Genomic DNA, 20,010 nt, shown 5'->3' with positions numbered 1-20,010 from the left:
TGTTCAAGTTCACTGATAGAGAAGATGTATATATATTATTTCCTTGAATACACCCAAAAGACGCATATAGAGCTCAAACTGTGCAGCACGCCTTTGAAAGCGCTCTCTAAGCCCCGGGGTGCTGAGAACTGGTGAAGAGCCGCAATGAGACATGTGCAATCAGTTCCCCCTCTTCAAATCTCCTTTCGGGGCCTATCTACTTGAACAGGCTTCTCTTAATGACTTTCTCCATCACTTCTCGCCAGCTTTTTCTGGGGACTCTCACAGACACTTGGCTGCATTTAAATACTTTCGTTATTCTATTCGGTCCCCGTTGTACCTTTTTTCCCGCAACCCCGCTTTCCAAATATCTCCAGGGTGTCAGTTGCGTCATGTGACTGGTGCGCTGGTGATTACAGAGCTCGCTTGGCACTCAAATGAAGCGTAGAACTAAAAATACCTTACAAAAAAAACAAGCAGTGTAGGTCAAAACGTACCCAAATATCTGCCCCCCCTATGGAAGTTTATCTGTGCCATCGGATTTTGAATTCGAATTTGTAGCACTGAATTTTTTTACATCCAATTTTTAACACTGAATTTTTTTTTGCATCTAAATCAGACTTTGAATTTTAAAAGCCATCGAATTTCTAGCACTGAATTTTTTTTTCCTAAGAGATTTTTTTCAATGTCTCAAAAAATTCAGTGTCAAAAAATTCAATGTCTTAATAAATTCAGTGTAAAAAAATTCGACATCTCAAAAAATTCTATGTAAAAAAATTCAATGTCTAAAAAAATTCAGTGTAAAAAAATTCGATGTCTCCAAAAATTCAGTGTAAAAATATTCAGCGCGGACATCCGGGGTAACCAAGGGAGAAGTAATCGATCCCTGTATCAAATCATCCAACGTTCAGCCAATCAAGTTACGCTCCATTGGTCATGTGACGTCGAAACAGGAACGTCGTGAAGTTCAAAGGTAACAGTAACAGTTAATACTGTAATACTGTAATGAACTTGAACTTCACGACGTTCCTGTTTCGACGTCACATGACCAATGGAGCGTAACTTGATTGGCTGAACGTTGGATGATTTGATACAGGGATCGATTACTTCTCCCTTGGTTACCCCGGATGTCCGCGCTGAATAGTTTTACACTGAATTTTTGGAGACATCGAATTTTTTTACACTGAATTTTTTTAGACATTGGATTTTTTTTACATTGAATTTTTTGAGATGTCGAATTTTTCTACACTGAATTTTTTAAGACATTGAATTTTTTGACACTGAATTTTTTGAGACATTGAAAAAAATGTCTTAGGAAAAAAAAATTCAGTGCTAGAAATTCGATGGCTTTTAAAATTCAAAGTCTGATTTAGATGCAAAAAAAATTTCAGTGTTAAAAATTGGATGTAAAAAAATTCAGTGCTACAAATTCGAATTCAAAATCCGATGGCACAGATAAACTTCCATAAGGCACACAAAGACAAACAACCATTTGCGCTCGCGCCTAGAGAAAATTTGGAGCGCTCAATCGGCCTAGCAAGCATATTTTTGGGGGGTCGACGTGTGAGGAAACCGGAGTGCCCGGAGAAAACCCATGCGGGCACGGGGAGAACATGCAAACTCCACACGGGGAGGGCCGGACGGGGAATCCAACCCGTAACCTACTAACTGTGAGGCGGGCATGCTAACCAGTGCGCCGAGCTGCTGCCCCCTCTAAATTGACCTCGTTTAATAAGAAACTCACATTGTCTGCCTCTGACTGTACCACTAGATGGTAGAATTGGTCATGAAACCCAATTTACATTTCCTTGAAATACTAGATACATGGCATGGCTTGGCTTGGTGTCCTAGGAAAGGGGGTTAGGCCAGAGCGCTTGATAAGGTTGAGAGGGTAGCTTAGAAGATTCAAAATTCAAGAATTTTTATTCGCCATGTTTGGGCGTGCCAAACAAGGAATTTGACTTCGGTACATCACAGCCTCTGCCACAGGAGGGAGGGTCCCTCTTCCAGGATGGCCAGGCTACAATGGATGCAGAGAGGACACAGTACAGTGTAGACAATTAAAAAAAAGATGTGGAGAGCAGGATGTTGTTGCACAGCAATGACTCCGAGACTCTAAGTTCTCAAATAAAGTGTATTCATGTATTTAGACTGAATGTAGTGAGGGTTTAAACATGTACGGGCGTGCTCCTTCCTGCCAAAAAGTGAAACGTCGGTCACAGTAGGTCCTGGATTTTACAACCTAAGTTCAAGAAGACACTCCACACCGTAGCAGCACAATTAAAGCACAAACGAACGGTACCGTTTTGGGTTCATTTGGAGCGGATGGGAGGGGGGGGGGGGGTTTCTGAGTGACGTGACCCATCCATCCATTTTCTGAACCGCTTAGTCCCCACGGGGGTCGCGGGAGTGCTGGAGCCTATCTCAGCCGGCATCGGGCAGTAGGCGGGGGACACCCTGAACCGGTTGCCAGCCGATCGCAGGGCACACAGAGACAAACAACCATTTGCACTCGCACTCACACCTAGGGACAATTTGGAGTCTTCAATCGATGTGGGAGGAAACCGGAGTGCCCGGAGAAAACCCACGCGGGCCCGGGGAGAACATGCAAACTCCGCACAGGGAGGGCCGGAGGTGGAATCGCACCCTCCTAACTGTGAGGCGGACGTGCTACCCAGTGCGCCGCCTGAGTGACGTCATGTTAAAAATTAAATGTGTGATACCTACCGAACCGTACGGCAAGCACAAACAAAGCACAAACAAACAGTCGGCATTTTGGGTTCATTTGGAGCAGATGGGGGTTGAAATCTGGATGATTTCTCATAACTAAAACAAACGTTGCAGCAAAAACAACATTTTTTACAGCATGAATCAGCACAAATGAAGCACAAACGAAACAAACTGTTTTCCTTGAATTTTGCGCGGGGTGCAGGGGTGGGGTTTACTTGTCTGAAAAAGAGGAGTGGGAAGACGTACGACATGCTTTTGAATATTTTCAGGCAAACAGTTTTGCTTTCATATACTTGGATTTAATTATTTGTATTTACTGTTAAACGAGTTGACTGCTTTTCGCTGTTGTTCACGTCCAGAACATTTACAAAGTCACAAAAACTAAAGGAATCAAAGGGTTTTTTTTTGTTTTTTGTTTTTAATCCTTTTGGTTATGCACACACGCGCGCGCAACTCCCCACGTCGCTTGAGAGTGCTTTGAGATGACTAGCATCAAAGGTGACGTGTTTGACGTACGGCGGCGTGTGGGCGTGGCCAGCCTCTGGATCAGAGCAGAGTGCACGAAACGTTCATTCTTTTCTTGGCTATAGAATCCACTGGCTACTGAGAGAGACTTATCATTGATTTTCTCCCGACTGCAATCGTTGCGACCCTCAGTGAGAAGGGGCATTTTCCGCCAACATGTGGAAAGAACTAAACCGTGTTCTTCTCCAGATGGCCATATTTTGGACATGTGCTTCAGGTAAGCAATTTGTATCTTTAGTCCATTGAAACAACAATAAAGAGCTGGAATGTACTGTACTGTGAGTTAGCATGACTGCATCTGCTTATATTCTAACATTACGGTGCCTGAGATAAGAAAAAAAAATCATTGCAATGTCACACATTTGGACGACAAAAACTTTGAGGAACTTTGAAGAATCTTCATTATTCAGACACTTTGATGTAGTTGCTGTGTACGTCAATTCTCCCGGACCGGACCTTTCTTGTTATCGAGGCTTGCCTTTATCATCATTTTCATCACTATGTGGGAAGCCGTTGTGTCCGAACATACGAGCAACTTGACTTTGAAATGACGAGCTAAAACCGTTGAGTCAAGTGTCTTTGCGTCAAGTGTCTTTGCGTTTTCTTACGAGCCCCGCTTGTGAATTTTAAGTGCGCACTGGCTGTCAGGATGACGTATTGAAGTTGAGCATATAACTTCAAAATATCCAATCTAAAATTGGCCCTTTTATTTTGGAAGCCGAATGTGTTTTTACTGGGCTTTTCCTTCCATCTCTTTTTTCCGTGTTTACTTTTGTTTTTCTTTCGCTCTGTTTTTAAAAAAAATGTTTTTATTCCTAAAACATGGGCACGCTTGGAATTCAGGAGCGGCTGATTGGACTTTGTGACACTTAGATGAGTTGCACCGTTAGGGTTTAAGACACAGAATGACAATAAGACACAAGAAGAAGAATAAATGATATATATAATAATGATAATAGTGATCATAGTGATACTAGTTTAATAATCATAAAAGTAATACATTTATTATTATTATTATTATTATTATTAATGATGATAATAATAAATAAGAATAATCATTTCTTACAGCCCTTTATACAATATATTATGCACATGTGTATATAGACAAGATATTTCTTGGCGCCCCTATGATACGAATATTTTCATGATTTATATGAGCTAATTATAATGAATAATAATTCATCTTTATTAGTCATTATTATTAATAGTTTCTGACAGTCCTTGACAGAGTATTAGCAATCATTTCTTACAGCCCCTTTATACAATAGATATTTCTTAGCACCTCTGTTGTACAAAAAAATCATGGTTATTATGATCTAAATATAGATTATAATCATTATCTTATATTAATTGTAATTATATTATTAATAATACACCTTCGTGTCTGGTCTGTTATCATCACACACCAAAAAGTTGCAACACAGTTGTGCAGTTCATAATATCGCTGTGCATCATCAAAATGTGTCGGCATAATGTTTTCAAAGATTGCAAAATTGAGTAGGACTTTTAGGAGACTCTGATTTCAATGCGTGTTCATTTCTCCTAGTGAATCGCAGGGCGCATCTGAAGAATTGCATTTGCCCCTCAGAGTCCATGCTTATAAGGATTGCTTGATTGATTGATTGATTGATTGAGCCCGCAGTTTAAAAGCCCTTCTCCATGAAACATTCAGTCAGGCCTGGCTTGCTTGCTTGGCTTTGTACTTTGATATAAAGAAGGGCGGGCGGGCTTCTTGAGCTAAGAAGGGGGGAGCGGTCCAACTGTTGCAACGTGTTCCATTCGATTGAGTTGCGTTGTGCTTTAGCACCCTCCAGTGGTGAAATGTGCGATGACCTGATTTGAGCTTAGCTCATTGGTCATCGATATGCCTGCCACACGTGCGTAACTGGTGGGTGGGGTATTTGCTGAGGGTGATGATGATGGGATCTTTTAAGTGGAACAACTTGCACCATTGGTGGCTGACGACATACTTTTTGCCCCACTGTACATCTGAAGCTTAGTATCATCACTTTGGGGCCATTGTGTGCAATCCTTGGCAGGCGTAAGTGATGCTTTTATGCAAACAATCAGCAGCTCCACTTTGCTGCATGGCGCTGGCTGGACCCAAAAATGAAGGACAGGCAAGTTTTTGGAAGGGGCCAAAGCGACAATGGGCGTTGGCCCCCCCATCTCCCAACCCACCCCTGACAGAATCCTCGTGCATTTGGTTCAGATGCCCCCAATGAAGAGCACAGAATAAAAACATGCAAGTGTTCCATCAATGTGTTCTGCTCTGTTCGCCTGATCCCCAAATTGTGCCTTCAGCCAACAAGTGTGCTCCCGGGTGGCTCGAGCACGGCTCCAGCTGCTACAAGAAGGGGGGGACGCACAACGGTTGGCTGGGGGCCCGGCACCACTGCGTCTGGCAGGGCGGCGACCTGCTCTCCATCACCTCCTCGGCCGAGGAGGACTTTGTCAAGGGCACCATGGGCAACACCCGCTTCTGGCTGGGACTCTCCAACCAGGTGAGACGGAAGCAGTCGTGGACTCGGCAGCGACAACTGGAACTGTTTTCTTTTTTGCCCCCCAGAAATGCGACAACATCTTGTGTGACTTCGAAGGCGGGAGCCAGAAGCTGACCTGGTCCGATGGCCAGACAACGACATACACCAACTGGGCCTCAGACCTATTTAAAAGGTAAGAAGTCACATCTCCGCATGCTATTTTCAGGCGGACACGCGTAAAGGTTCTGGAACCAATTTTGAGAACGAGCACTCAAGGAAAAATAGGAAAATGTTCCTTTTTATAATCTACCGACAGCGCCGACGTCGCGTCCTGCGCCTACGTCAACCAAGGAGCTGATCGTTCGCCTGGGAAGTGGAGGTCTGGCTCCTGCGCTTCCTCGTTCGCCTACATGTGCAAACGGTCGAGTAAGTCTGCACGTCCGTGGTCACGTTGCTGATGAAAGGTGAGATGCGCAAACGGGTCTTTTTTTGCAGGCTGCCCGGAGGGACAGGCGTGTACCGCCAATAGTGTTACTGCTGTAATGAAGAGTGAGTTGCAGCACGCTTATTTGCGCTTTAACCATCTCGTCGTGGTTTCCTCCTCAATGTTTTTCCTTGTGGCCTCAGCTTCCGACTGCGACGATGGCAACTTCCTTTACGGCAATGATTGCTATCTTTTTGACCCGGTGCATAGAGGTTGGGAGGATGGTGAGGAGTTTTGTCTCGCCCGGCAAGGCCACCTGGCTAGCATACACTCTGAGCAAGATGCCCGATTCATTTTTGGTGAGCACCAAGAAGAACCGCCACAGTCGTCATTTGGCTGAAGCTCTTCTTGCCCTGAAGCTCTTGTTCTCCTTCCTTTCATCAAGATCACACATATTCCTGGGGCACATGGGTGGGAGAAAAGAAGAAGTGCAACAACTACGAGAGGACTGACGGAACAGCTTTCTTTGTAAGTGGATTGCTGAAGGCCTTTGGAAAAGTCATGTTGCAGGCATCCATCCGTCTTGTCTAGAGGCATCGGGCCGTTGCTTACAAAGTATTGGCGCTCTGATTTTAGAGAGGACGCGGTTAAGAGGATATATCCTGGACGGTGGCTCAGGTTTCTTTAGGTCTTCAGGGTTAGTTGCTTTGTGCACCTTTTGGGTTGCCAGGGCGGGCACAATGTTTTATTGCAATGTTCATACTACTTTGACTGACAGGGTTAGTTGCTTTGTGCATGTCTTTCCCAGACATTTATTTGGGTTGCCAGGGCGGGCACAATGTTTTATTGCAATGTTCATATTACTATGACTGACAAAGTGAAACCAACAACCAAAGTGAAACTTTAATGAGAGAAGGTACAAAACCGCTGCAAGTGAGGAAATGCGGCGGGAAGATGACCACATTGAATGCAACACGCTAAAGTTCTGTCCAAAATCTCATCCGCAGAACTACGGAAAAATTAGCAACCTTTACTACAGTGGTGACTGTTCATGGTTGAGTACCAGCAAATACCTGTACAGAAACGTTCCTTGCCGGAATACACGCCCAGTGGTCTGCAAAACAGGTGCAAACGTCCCTCCCGAGCGCCCCTTTTGGATGCGTGAAGCATTTGCTCATATTCGCTCCCCTTTTTCTGCAGCCAAGCGTGGAGGGCCTCCACAGCTGCCACCATTAGTCGGCCAGCCGGGTAGGTGTCCCGCACTGCCACCGTCTTACGTTGTCTTGCGCTCTTACGCCGTCTGGTTCGCAGACTGGACTCAGAAATGCGGCTGGTGGCTGAACAACCCAACCAACGACTTCTGCTACCTGATGATCCGCCAGCCCACCGAGACCTGGCAGGAGGCGCAAGCCAACTGCCAACACCTCCACGGGAACCTGCTCAGCATCACCAACGACCATGAGCAGAGCTTCGTACACGGTAGGCGGCCATGAATTGAAATATTGGCCATGAACAAGTTGTTGTTGTTATATGTTTATTTTGAACCTCTTTAAAACATGAAAATAGGAAAATAAAACACCACTTTATAAAGTGCCATATCTAAGTCACTGAAACAAACAACCCACAAACCCCAACGACAAAGAATGCTCGAGTAGGAGGAAGCAGAGCTGTTTAGATTCCCACCCTAATCCGTTCAACACATAAATCAATAAAACAAAAGTAGATACACTTTCAGATTCCTTTTTGCCTGTGTGTAGTCAGTTTTGTCTTGTTTTTCCTCATACCATAAAAAGTGCGTTTGTATGCTCCTTGTTATTTTTCCTATTGCTTGACTTATTCGGCGTTACCCCGTATTTCCACACAGTCGTTCAGATATGGCAATATGTAGGTATTTGGAGTTGGGAATGCTTCTTGCTTTCCTCAGAATTGCAATAACCTTTGACATTTATGTTTTTACATGATTAATTCATGTGCGATTTCCAGCAGCTTTTTATTGTCAACAGTCACGCCCAGGAATTTTCCTTCAGAAACTCTTTCATACCATTGTCAATTTTCACTTTGATTTATACCTGAAAAATGATTTTGTTGTTGGCAGTTTGGTTTTACATTAAACCACGTATTCATTTCTGTGGCGATTGTTGGTTTCCATAAGCTGCTGTAAATTGTCCCCAGCGCAATAGATGTTTGTATCATCATCATCATTTCATGATGTTGGATACACAAGTCGTTGAAGAGGACCAAGGGCAGAGGTTGTTCACCTGTTATGGGATACATGATCTCCAGACTTTTTACAAATTGCTGCCTGTTGCTTAAGTAGCTACTCAGCCAGTCCATGATGCCGTGATTTACTGGGTCAAATGCTTTTGGTTGATGAAAATCCCAATAACTTGTTTTTTGATCATCTGAAGTTGTCTATAAGATCCATTCGTGTCCTTCCAGAATCCATATTGACTGTCAGCTAAAAGCTTTTTTTTTTTTTTCTTCAATCTTGTTTTTCTGTGAACAGTCAAAGATCTTGGAGAACAGAGCGAGTAGAGATACGGCAGGCCTGTAATTCATGTAATGGTACCAGTCTATCCCCACATTTACTTGAGCTATTTTCATGTCATTGACCAGATGAAACGCTTCTACAATTTCACCGCTCACTTTTCTTATTCATTGTAATCAGTTGAGGTTTTGTTTTCACTTCTCTTTACAATCTCTACTACTTCTTTTGTGCCAACCGCACCAAGAAATATTTAAGCCTTTCGCTATATATACACACACATATGCAATATCTGAATTTTTTTTTTTTTTGTCAGATGCTGGTTGAGGTCTGATCCCCTCAGCCGTCTACCCTGTTTCAGTAGCTCCAATTTGTGTTTGCAAACCGCACTTAGTTATTGCTGCTTTGGTTTTAATATTTCTCGATGGTCCCCCTGTTTACCTCAATTCCTTTTGAGCTGAGAAAGTCAATCACCCGCAGCTCAACGGATGACGCGTCCTCCTCGCTCGGCTCCTCTTGATGATGTCGTTCATTCTGTTACAGGTTACATCAGGGCTATGACGAACGCATCCTCTGTGTGGTTGGGCGCCAATGAGCCCATCAGTGAGGAAGGCGCGTGGGCTGACGGAGCCTCGTTCACTTACGTGCACTCGACTTCAGGTCTGCCGGAGACGGTTGTCTGCTGCCATTTGGAGGAACGGAGGAGCACTGAGATCTTCTCTCCCGCCCCCCAGGTACCCCCGAGGATAATTGTCTCTTCTTCCTCACTGGCAACGGCAACTGGCGCTACGACTCGTGCAACGAGGAGAGAGGTTACGTCTGCAAGAAGAAAGGAAATGGTAAGAGAGGCAACGCCCCACCGACTGACTGTCATCGCCCCTTGACGTCTGTCTGTGCCTTGACGTCTGTCTTTTCCTTTCGCAGTAAAAGACGCTACGCCGCCTCCTGACTGTAAGTCGCCTTCGACTGCGTCGAAAACAATGACCCTGGATGCCAACCGACAAATTCTGTGCTTTTTTGTTTTTATGAAGTACTCCACCACAAATGTTTTTTGCATCATTTTACCTTGTACAGCGGCACTTTGGTTGTTTCTCAAGCGCCAAGGTGAATGTTCGGGAATCCTTTCAAAATGTAAACGTCTCTGATGCCATTCGGCTAAGCTAACCAAGTCGAGTACCGGATCCTTTCAATTTGCCCGAGAAAATGTAGATTTGGCCAACCCTGACCCGCAAATTGCCCTTTGCTCAAAATGGTGGACTGGAGGGCAAAAACAGGAGTGTGCTCTGATCTGTTCCCCAAATTGTGCCCTCAGCCAACAAGTGTGCTCCCGGGTGGGTCGAGCACGGCACCAACTGCTACAAGAAGGTGGAGGAGCCCAACGGTTGGCTGGGGGCCTGGCACCACTGCGTCTGGGAGGGCGGCGACCTGCTCTCCATCACCTCCTCGGCCGAGGAGGGCTTTGTGAAGGACACCATGGGCAAGGACACCCGCTTCTGGCTTGGACTCTCCAACCTGGTGAGACGGAAGCGCAAGCGGTCGTGGACTCTGCAGCAACAACTGGAGCCGTTTTCTTCCCCCCCCCCAGAAATGCGACGACGTCTGGTGTCGCTTTGAAGGCGGGAGCCAGAACCTGACCTGGTCCGATGGCGAGACAATGAATCACACCAACTGGGCCTCAAATCAACTCGAAAGGTAAGACATAACAACTTTTCATGCTGTTGTCAGGCGGAGGAGCCAATTTTGAAAAGGGCCACTTGGGGAAAGGGAAAAAAAAAAAAACGGTAATTGCTTGTTTCTTTTCTCCCGACAGCGCCGACGTTGCGTCCTGCGCCTACGTCAACCAAGGGGGAATGGGTGAGCCCGGCAAGTGGCGGTCTGGCTCCTGTCTTTCCTCGTTGGCCTACATGTGCAAACGGCCGCTGAGTAAGCCTGCACGTTTGTAATCAGGTTGACTTTGAAAAGAGAAAAGCTCAAACAGGTCTTTTTTTTTTATGCAGAATGCCCGAAGTGTTCGCCCAAAAGTGGTCCTGCTGTAATGAAGAGTGAGTCGCAGCACACTTATTTGCACTTGAACATCTTGTCATGGTCATGTTTTTCTTTGCGGCCCCAGCCTCCGACTGCCACAAAAACACCTTCCGCTATGGCGATTATTGTTATCATTACGAGAAGACGGTTAAAACCTTTGAAGGTGCCGAGAAATTCTGTCTTGGCTGGGGAGGCCACCTGGCTAGCGTCCACTCCAAGGAAGAGGCCCAATTTGTGTATGGTGAGCACCAAGAGGAACCGCCGCAGTCGTCATTTGATTGAAGCTCTTCTTGCCCTGAAGCTCGTGTTCTCCTTCCTTTCCTCAAGATCACTCGCAAAACTCACAATCTGCTTTTGTGGGACTCAAGAAGGAGGAAGACAACTACGAGTGGAGTGACGGAACAACTTACGTAAGTGAATGCCTTTTGAAATGCCGAGGAAGGGCGTTGGGAAGCCGAGCAGACAGAGTCCAACATGCTCATGTCGTCCGCAGGACAACAACATTTGGAAAGATGGCACCAAGGGGGACTGCGCGTTCCCAAATTCTGTTGGGGAGTTGAGTGCCAGCTCCTGCACAACGGAGCGGCCATTTGTCTGCAAAAGAGGTGCAAAGCCCCCTCCCGAGCGCTCCTTCTGCACACATCAAGCATTTGCTCATATTTGTAAACACCCCCCCCTTCCCCTACAGCCAAGCGCAGAGGGGTTCCACAGCTGCCACCATTAGTCGGCCAGCCGGGTAGGTGTCCCGCACTGCCGCCGTCTTACGCCGTCTTGCGCTGTCTTACGCCGTCTGGCTCGCAGAATGGACTGAAACATGCGGCTGGTGGCTGGACGACCCAATCAACGACTTCTGCTACCTGATGATCCGCCAGCCCACCAAGACTTGGAAGGAGGCGCAAGCCAACTGCCAACGCCTCCAAGGGAACCTGCTCAGCATCACCGACCGCGAGGAGCAGGTCTTTGTGCAGGGTAGGCGGCCATTTGTTGGTGTCACGAATGAATGGCTGAACGGATGGATGGATGGATGGATGAATCGAATGAATGGTGTCGTTCCAAAATGCGCCTCATGGGCTCAATGAGCGGGTCAGTAAAGCGTATCTCTGGAAGATCCACCGAAGAGCACCCCAATCTACTGACTCTTTCAAAACCGGACTTAAAACTCACCTCTTGAGCATTTCCGTAATTCCTGTTCCCATATCCTGGTTGTCGTCCAGTTGTTTTATACTTGTCCTTGCACTTTGAGATTCTTCCGACTGTAAAGTGCGTTATAAATATAATGTATTGTTATTATTAGATCCTGTTCCACCTTTGCCTTGGGTCCACAGGTTACGTCGGGTCTCTGCCCTCTCTGTGGTTGGGCGCCGATGTCTCCACCACGGAAGATGACGCCCAATGGACTGACAGATCCCCGTTCACTTACATCCACTCGAGTGCAGGTCGGTCTGAAAGCATGTCTGATGCTTGTCGGCTGCACTTTGGAGGAACGGCGGAGCGCTGAGATCTTGTCTCCCTCCCTCCAGGTGACCCCGGAGAGGGCAAGTGTCTTTCCTTAATCACTAAAAGCAGCGTCTGGAAGCACGACACGTGCGAAGAGAAGAGAAGCTACGTCTGCAAGAAGATGAAAAAAGGTGAGTAAGCTGTGATGCTCCACTGGCCGTCATCTGTGCTCTGACGTTTGTCTTTGCCCTGACGTCCGTCTTTGCCCCGACGTCCGTCTGTACCCTGACGTCTGTCTTTGCCTTTCTTCTTGCAGGAGTGGCAGAACCTTCGCTGTCTTCTGACGGTAAGTAGCCTGACAAAATTAGTCAGTAGATTCTGTGCAATTTTTCTTAATTCATTAAGTGCGCAAATGTACTTGAATGTTTTTCACGTTGACTCGCATGTGGCAATGTTTGTTTCACAACCGTGCTTTATAAAGGTGATTTTCTTTTTTTTTGGGATCATTTCAAATTGTAAATGTCTCTGATGCCATTGGGCTAACCCAGTGCTTCTCAATTATTTTCTGTGATGATGATGAAGAAAATATTTCTCGCAATCCATGTTAACATTAAAAAAAACAAAAAATAAGTAAAAAATAGATCAACTTACAATAAAGAATAACTTTATTATTAACATTGTTTTTAGTCTGTAACAGATCAAAGTGCATCACTGCCTGCAATTAAAAAATAAATTAAAAGTATTCAAACTATAAACATTCTTGACCAACTGCCATTTTATGATGGAAAAAAATACATCCATCCGTCCATTTTCTTTACCGCCACAAACAACCATACGCACTCGCACTCACACCTAGGGACGATTTGGAGCGCTCAATCGGCCTACCAAGCATGTTTTTGGGATGTGGGAGGAAACCGGAGTGCCAGGAGAAAACCCACGCGGGCCCGGGGAGAACATGCAAACTCCACACAGGGAGGGCCGGAGGTGGAATCGCACCCGCACCCTCCTAGCTGTGAGGCGGACGCGCTACCCAGTGCGCCACCGAGCCGCAATACAAATAAATACAATAAAATAATAATAAACGTACATAATATTAAGAGCAATAAGATTCAATTCAAAGTAATCAGCAACATTAACTCAGGAGCACAATATATAAAAAAGTGTAACCTACAAAACAAAAAAAATAATAAAACAATTTGTGCTGTTCTTTAATCAAAATGAGGCAGGCTGCAGCCCACGGCTGCAGGTAGTATCAGCTCTTCTGCAATGGTGTTTTTGTTTTGCACTGAGCAATATGGTACGCTGGTTTATACGATGCCTACAGTGCTTGCTGATTGACTAAAGTAGCATTCACAAAGTGGGATGATTGTTGGCAACCCTGCTCAATATTTTTCCATGGTGTCCCACTGCACTTTTCCCCCCCCCTGCTCTGTGCTGTGTGTGCGAACGTTCCGTGCGCTCTCCACTGTAGAGCGGAGACTCCTTGCGCACACTCTACCAGTGATACCGCCACCTACTGCAGTGGATGTCTAATTACCCTTTCATCTAGTACAGCCAAAAGAAAAGCATGTTCCCTGGTGTCACACGCGCCGCCCCCCTTGGTATCGCGCCGCACTGGGCTAACCTAACAAGTCGAGTCCCGGATCTTCCAATTTGCCTGAGAACATGTGCGAGACAAGTTTTGGCCACCCGTGACCGGCAAATTGCTCAAAATGCTGGACTGAAGAGCCAAAACAAGGAGTGTGCTCTGATCTCTTCCCCAAATTGTGCCCTCAGCCAGCAAGTGTGCTCCCGGGTGGCTCGAGCACGCCGCCAACTGCTACAAGAAGGTGGAGGAGCCCAACGGTTGGCTGGGGGCCTGGCACCACTGCGTCTGGGAGGGCGGCGACCTGCTCTCCATCACCTCCTCGGCCGAGGAGGGCTTTGTGAAGGACACCATGGGCAAGGACACCCGCTTCTGGCTGGGACTCTCCAACCTGGTGAGACGGAAGCGCAAGCGGTCGTGGACTCTGCAGCAACAACTGGAGCCCTTTTCTCACCCCCCCACCCCCCCCACCCCGGCCCCACCCCCAACCCCCCCCCCGCCCCAGAAATGCGACGACGTCTGGTGTCGCTTTGAAGGCGGGAGCCAGAAGCTGACCTGGTCCGATGGCGAGAAGACGACACGCACCAACTGGGCCTCAAATCAACTCGAAAGGTAAGCCGTAACAACTTTGCATGCTGTTGTCAGGCGGAGACGCCTAAAGGTTCTGGAACCAATTTTGAGAAGGACCACTGAAGGAAAATTCCTTCTTTTTTTTTAATAATCGACCGACAGCGCCGACGTCGCGTCCTGCGCCTACGTCAACCAAGGGGGAAGGGGTCAGCCCGGCAGGTGGAGGTCTGGCTCCTGTGATTCCTCGTTGGCCTACATGTGCAAACGACCGCTGAGTAAGCCTCCACGTCTGCGGTCACGTTGCCGTTGAAAGGCGCAAACGGTCTTTTTTTTTTTTTTTGCAGGCTCCTTGGAGGGCCAGACGTATTCCCCCAAAAGTGGTCTTGCTGTAGTGGAGAGTGAGTTGCAGCACGCTTATTTGCCCTTTAACCATGTGGTCGTGGTTTCCTCCTCAATGTTCTCCATTGCGGCCTCAGCTTCCACCTGCGACACGGGCAACCTACTGTATGGCGATCATTGCTACTTTTACTCCAAGCTGTACAAAGATTGGGAGGATGCCGAGAAGTTCTGTGTTGCCCAGAGCAGCCACCTGGCTAGCGTCCACTCACAGCAAGAGGCTCAATTCGTGTTTGGTGAGCGCTAAGACGAACCGCCGCAGTCGTCGGTCCCACAAAGCTGCCGTCATTTGGCCGAAGCTCTTCTTGCCCTGAAGCTCTTGCTGTCCTTCCTTTCCTCAAGATCACTCGCAAAGCGTTTGGTTTTCTTGGCTGGGACTGAAGAAGAAAAGCAACAACTACGAGTATAGTGACGGAACAGCTTTTGTAAGTAAATTGCTGACGGACTTTGGAAAAGTCATTCTGCACGAGCTAGGTTGGGAAAGTTGAAATTGGAGCACAACAATTGCGCGGAGGAAGGGCGTTGGGAAGCCGAGAGTCCAACACCCTCATGTCGTCCGCAGGACTACGACACGTGGCAAAATGGCGCCACGGGGGACTGCGCGTTCCCAAATTCTGTTGGGGAGATCGGCGGCAGCCCCTGCACAACGAAGCGGCCATTTGTCTGCAAAACAGGTGCAAAAATGTCCCTTCTGAGCACTCCTTCATGCATTTACTCATTCGCGCTCCCCTGCAGCCAAGCGTGGACGGCCTCGACAGCTGCCACCATTAGCCAGCCAACATGGTAGGTGTCTCGCACCGCCGCCGTCTTCTCCGCTGTCTTATGCTGTTTTGCCCTCCTGCGCCGTCTGTCTCGCAGGCTGGACTGACAAATGCGGCTGGTGGCTGGACGACCCCTCGGACGACTTCTGCTACCTGTTCAACTTTCAGCCCGCCAAGACCTGGCAGGAGGCGCAAGCCGACTGCAAAGGCCGCCAAGGGAACCTGCTCAGCATCGCCGACTCGCGCGAGCAGGGCTTCGTACACGGTAGGGCGCCATGGATTAAAATATATTGGCCATAAACAAGTGGATCAATTCTTATTCGCCAACATGAAGCAAACGAGAAATAGAAGCTAAAGTAAATCGAAAAAGGGCGTCATGTCTTCGTACGCGGTCTTCATAATCGGTAGGCTGAATTTGCTAAGTCTTCGAGAAAAAACTTTTTTTCCTGCTACGCCTTCCTTTCCAACTCAAAACCTGATAAACCCGAGCGAGATATGGCCAGCGTTGCTCGGTTGTTGTTGTTTTTTCTTGTTGTTGTTTCACTCTCTGTTGCAGTATTGTTAGCGCTTTGTCATGGCTGTGCCGCACCCATCAAGTTGTAGTGCAGAGTCAAGTGTGAGTCGTTTTGGAATCTTGCATGTTCTCCTTGGGATCCAAAGGTATCGCCAAGCTTCTGGCGATGAAAGATAAAGCCTCCCTGTGGTTGGGCGCCGACGCCTCCATCAAGCGTGACGGCGACAAGTGGACTGACGGATCCTCCTTCTCTTACCTCCACCCGAGTGCAGGTGGGGCTGAGGCGGTTGTCAGCTGCACTTTGGAGGAACGGATGAGCGCTCAGATCTTGTTCCCCTCCCTCCCTCCCTCCCTCCCTCCAGGTGTCGCTGAAGGGGGGGAATGTCTTTTCTTGCTCACTGGGAGCGGCGACTGGAAGCGCGACAAGTGCGACAAGAAGAGAGGCTACGTCTGCAAGAAAAGAGGTAAGTGAGATGTGACGCCCCGCGGTGGACCGTCATCACGTGTCGACATCCACGTTCTGGTTCCCGCTTCTAGGAAAGACACATCAGCTGCCGCCACATGACGGTAAGTCGCCTTCAACGTCTGTGTAAAAAAAGACGGAGAGAAGTCAACGGTTGTGCTCTCACAGGCTACAAGGAGGAGCTTCTCTGCCAAGACGATTTGACATCCCTCGAATGTCCCGATGAAAGAGTCATCCGCATACGGTCGGCTTTCTATGGACGGAAGGATAGCGACGTCTGTCCGAGTGGTGGCGGATCACGCGGTAAGAATCCTCCAGTGGCATCGTTGTTTTTGGCTCGCTGTCCTGGAGCCGTTTCTGTCAGGAGGTTTTCACACGCCGTCAGCGTTGGCGGTAACTCGTTTGTAACATGTAACTCAATATCAAAATGCATCGACGTGTGAGCGATGGCAATAGAAAATGTTTATTTGACTTGGAATAAAAATAGAAAACGATAAAAAAGAGCTAAGCCGGGCGCTTTTTGGATTCCTCTTTTTCTAATAGTCATTAACAATTAAAATCCCCTATGTCCTGTGACAAGTTGAAGTCAGTATGTAAGTGTGCGCGTGAAATGGTGGTGTGTTGTGTCTTACAGGTGGCTGCAGGGTGGAAGGGGCTCTCCGTCACTTCAGAGGATTGTGTGACAACTATCAGATTTGCCCCATTTACCCTTGGGATACGGACTCCTGCCCTGGTGTCTCCAAATACCTCCGCGTCGTCTACAGCTGTGAGAAGAAAGGTGGGCAAGGAAAGAATCCAACGGATCCCCAGATAGAGCGTCGGCTCGGAAACGGTGACCAGACGTGAGAATGAATGAGCGAGCGTGCCTTCCACATTGTCTTTTTTTTGTCTTTCTTCAGTGTGTCTTGATCGTCTGGGCATCGCTCACGGGAGAATCCCAGACTCTTCCTTTACAGCCTCTTCCTCTGCGATCAATGCCGAACCTTACAAAGCGCGTCTGGGGGGCAGCGGTTGCTGGAAGCCGTCCAAAATCCGTATGTAAAAAAAAAAAAAAAAAAAACACAGCTCTCCGTCGTAGTTGCTGGTAGTTTGGTATCCTGTGCAATGGAATGCCTTCCGCCGTTAGTCGGCAGCTGGATCCAGGTGAACCTCGGTCAGAACTTCAAGGTGACAGGCATTGAGACCCAGAAGTGTACATACCAAGGGCAAAGTTCCAGCGTATTTGTGATGCAGTTCAGTATTGACGGAGTGACTTGGTATCGCCACTCAATACAGGTGAGCGGTTGTCGACTCGTTTGGTCATCCAGGCTGTTGTTGTTCATTGCAAACGCGCGTTTTGTTTCCAGCCTTCTGTGGGGACGTATATTCTAAACAGGCCCGTGTTCGCCCAGTACTTCCGCCTCCTGCCAATGTTTTTGGGCCTACGCTTTGACGTCTTGGGGTGCATGTCTGACGACACCGCTCTCAGTGAGTACGACGTTTGGAGTGCAGTGAGAAACTAGCAAGAAACGGGCTTTGATTTTCCCTTCTGACCCACAGAGATCTTATGCAGCAGCACAGCCACCGACCTCAGCCTCGACGGTTCAATGACGTGAGTCAGACATTGTATGACGTTTCTTGCCAAAAAGCCTCCTCCCTACTAAACGAACTACTTCCGCAGGGTCCGATGCCCACCGGGCTGCGCCGAAGCCGGCTACAAGGTCTACGGAACACGGCTCTACAAACAGGTATGTTAATTACCGCACGACCTGCAAGCGGAGTTTTTGTTCTATGTCTGAGACATTCTCTGAGTGCAGGACTCGAACATCTGTGCGGCCGCTATTCACTCGGGCGTCATTGAGAACCACATCGGAGGAGATGTGACTTTGCTGAAGGAAGTGCCACAGAAAGCCTACAACAGCTCCACCTGTAACGGAATCAACTCGAAAGTGTGCGTGCTCCGCTTTCACTGGCGAGTCCACTTAAAGATGCCCGGCTCATTCTCACTTTACTGTCTGCAGATATGTTGACGAATTGGCTCCGTCTCCGTCTTACACTTTTGAGGTGTACACGGGTGAGTAGACCGTCCAGAATAGAAAGCATTTCTTCACGTGACGCCATCTTGCGCGCAGAGCCGAGATGCTTGGGACCTGACTGGGAGGAGTTTGCGGACTTCTGCTACAAACGTTTTGATGATACAAAGACGTGGTACGGCGCTCGACACTTCTGCTGGGGTCTCGATGCCAATCTGGTGTCCATTCGCTCCGAGGCTGAGCGGGATTGGCTGCAGGACCTCTTGAAGTCTGGTGCGTCGCTCACATTGGCTCGATATCTGCCATATCTGGAAAGCCATTGAGAACTCTGTTGCTGTTTGTCCTCTGCAGCCCCCGGAGACGCGTGGACCGGACTCAACGACCTGGTCAATCGCGGCAGATTCGTGTGGTCGGACCGCCAGAAGGTGATCTTCGCCAACTGGTCTCCGGGAAAACCTCCCGGCCTGATGGAGAATTGCGTGGCCACCTTGAGCCAGGTAGGTGCAGAAAAGATTGACCCGCTCGCCGAAGTCAAGTTTAGATTTAAAATCAATCTCATTTTGACTTTCAGTCTGGCAAATGGAAGAAGATGTCCTGCATGGAATTAAACGGCTACGTGTGCAAGATGCCCACAGCGCGTTATCCGCTGGATTTGGGAAGTGCCAATGGAAGTTGCGAGTAATCCTATGAATGCAATTTACCTTGCATGATCATTCTGCTTGGTTTACCATGCCTTTTGATTGACTGATTGATTTACCATGCATTATTATGATTGATTAACCATGCATTAGTCGTCTTGTTAGTTACCATGTGTTATTATTCTGTTTAAGTTACCATGCATTCTTCTTCTTGACTTAACATGTGATATTGTGATTTACCATGCATTATTATTATTTTGTTCAATTTACCATGCATTATTATGATTGAACCATGCATTAGTCATCTTGTTAGATTTACCATGTGTTATTATTCTGTTTAAGTTACCATGCATTCTTCTTTTTGACTTAACGTGATATTATGATTTACCATGCATTATTATTATTTTGTTCAATTTACCATGCATTATTATGATTAACCATGCATTAGACGACTTGTTAGATTTACCATGTTCTGTTTAAGTTACCATGCATTCCTCTTTTTCTTGACTTAACATGTGATATTATGATTTACCATGCAATATTATTATTTTGTTCAATTTACCATGTTGTTATTCGCTTAGATTTACCATGCATTTTCATAATTGATATTTCATTTACTTATTGTTAAATTTACCATGCATTATTATTCCATCTGTTGTTTGACCATGTTTAATTGACCCCAAAAAAACAATAAAATAAAGACAATTGGTGTCACCTCTTGAATAGTTTACTGATTTGGACAGGGCAACTTTATAATCTGGTCAATTAGATCATACTTTATTATTCCTGATGTACGAGTATTAGTCAGACCTCATGACGCCATTTGGGTGCATTTTTGCATGGCTCTTTGTAACAATCTGGAAAAAGAGATGTACTCTATTGCTTTCCACGTCATGAAATCCATCCATTGTCCTGAAGTGCTTATCCTCACGAGGGTCGCGGCTAGCCTATTCCAGCTGGGGGCACATCCTGAACTGGGTGCC

At 47.1% G+C, this 20,010-nt stretch overlaps 1 protein-coding gene across 1 annotated transcript; it reads left to right on the top strand.

The window, feature by feature from the left end:
* Nucleotides 1-5,321: 5,321 nt before the first annotated feature.
* Nucleotides 5,322-19,704, top strand: LOC133146895 (macrophage mannose receptor 1-like). The gene is made up of 46 exons (XM_061270972.1): nucleotides 5,322-5,358; nucleotides 5,539-5,738; nucleotides 5,804-5,910; nucleotides 6,213-6,229; nucleotides 6,345-6,425; nucleotides 7,342-7,389; nucleotides 7,453-7,620; nucleotides 9,170-9,286; nucleotides 9,361-9,465; nucleotides 9,551-9,577; nucleotides 9,939-10,141; nucleotides 10,212-10,318; nucleotides 10,437-10,549; nucleotides 10,624-10,668; nucleotides 10,737-10,892; nucleotides 10,979-11,061; nucleotides 11,145-11,256; nucleotides 11,340-11,387; nucleotides 11,453-11,620; nucleotides 11,977-12,087; nucleotides 12,172-12,279; nucleotides 12,405-12,434; nucleotides 13,865-14,067; nucleotides 14,179-14,285; nucleotides 14,406-14,518; nucleotides 14,588-14,641; nucleotides 14,720-14,875; nucleotides 14,982-15,064; nucleotides 15,202-15,313; nucleotides 15,375-15,422; nucleotides 15,498-15,665; nucleotides 16,061-16,186; nucleotides 16,277-16,378; nucleotides 16,452-16,481; nucleotides 16,546-16,680; nucleotides 17,012-17,155; nucleotides 17,277-17,411; nucleotides 17,504-17,652; nucleotides 17,724-17,844; nucleotides 17,917-17,968; nucleotides 18,038-18,104; nucleotides 18,174-18,307; nucleotides 18,378-18,430; nucleotides 18,489-18,662; nucleotides 18,741-18,886; nucleotides 18,961-19,704. The coding sequence occupies exons 1-46, from the start codon at nucleotides 5,322-5,324 to the stop codon at nucleotides 19,069-19,071; spliced, it is 4,914 nt and encodes a 1,637-aa protein (XP_061126956.1). The 3' UTR covers nucleotides 19,072-19,704.
* Nucleotides 19,705-20,010: the final 306 nt, after the last annotated feature.

Source organism: Syngnathus typhle, linkage group LG22, assembly GCF_033458585.1.
Source record: "Syngnathus typhle isolate RoL2023-S1 ecotype Sweden linkage group LG22, RoL_Styp_1.0, whole genome shotgun sequence".
Lineage (NCBI taxonomy): Eukaryota > Metazoa > Chordata > Actinopteri > Syngnathiformes > Syngnathidae > Syngnathus > Syngnathus typhle.
This window is presented reverse-complemented; position numbering and strand designations above follow the sequence as displayed.

Bases quoted from the DNA above. Each gene is read 5' to 3' on its own strand.
- LOC133146895 (XM_061270972.1), top strand. From the start codon at position 5,322: ATGGCGCTGGCTGGACCCAAAAATGAAGGACAGGCAA. The intron at 12,280-12,404 runs GTGAGTAAGCTG...TTCTTCTTGCAG, and splicing joins CTGCAAGAAGATGAAAAAAG to GAGTGGCAGAACCTTCGCTG. The intron at 17,653-17,723 runs GTGAGCGGTTGT...TTTTGTTTCCAG, and splicing joins GGTATCGCCACTCAATACAG to CCTTCTGTGGGGACGTATAT.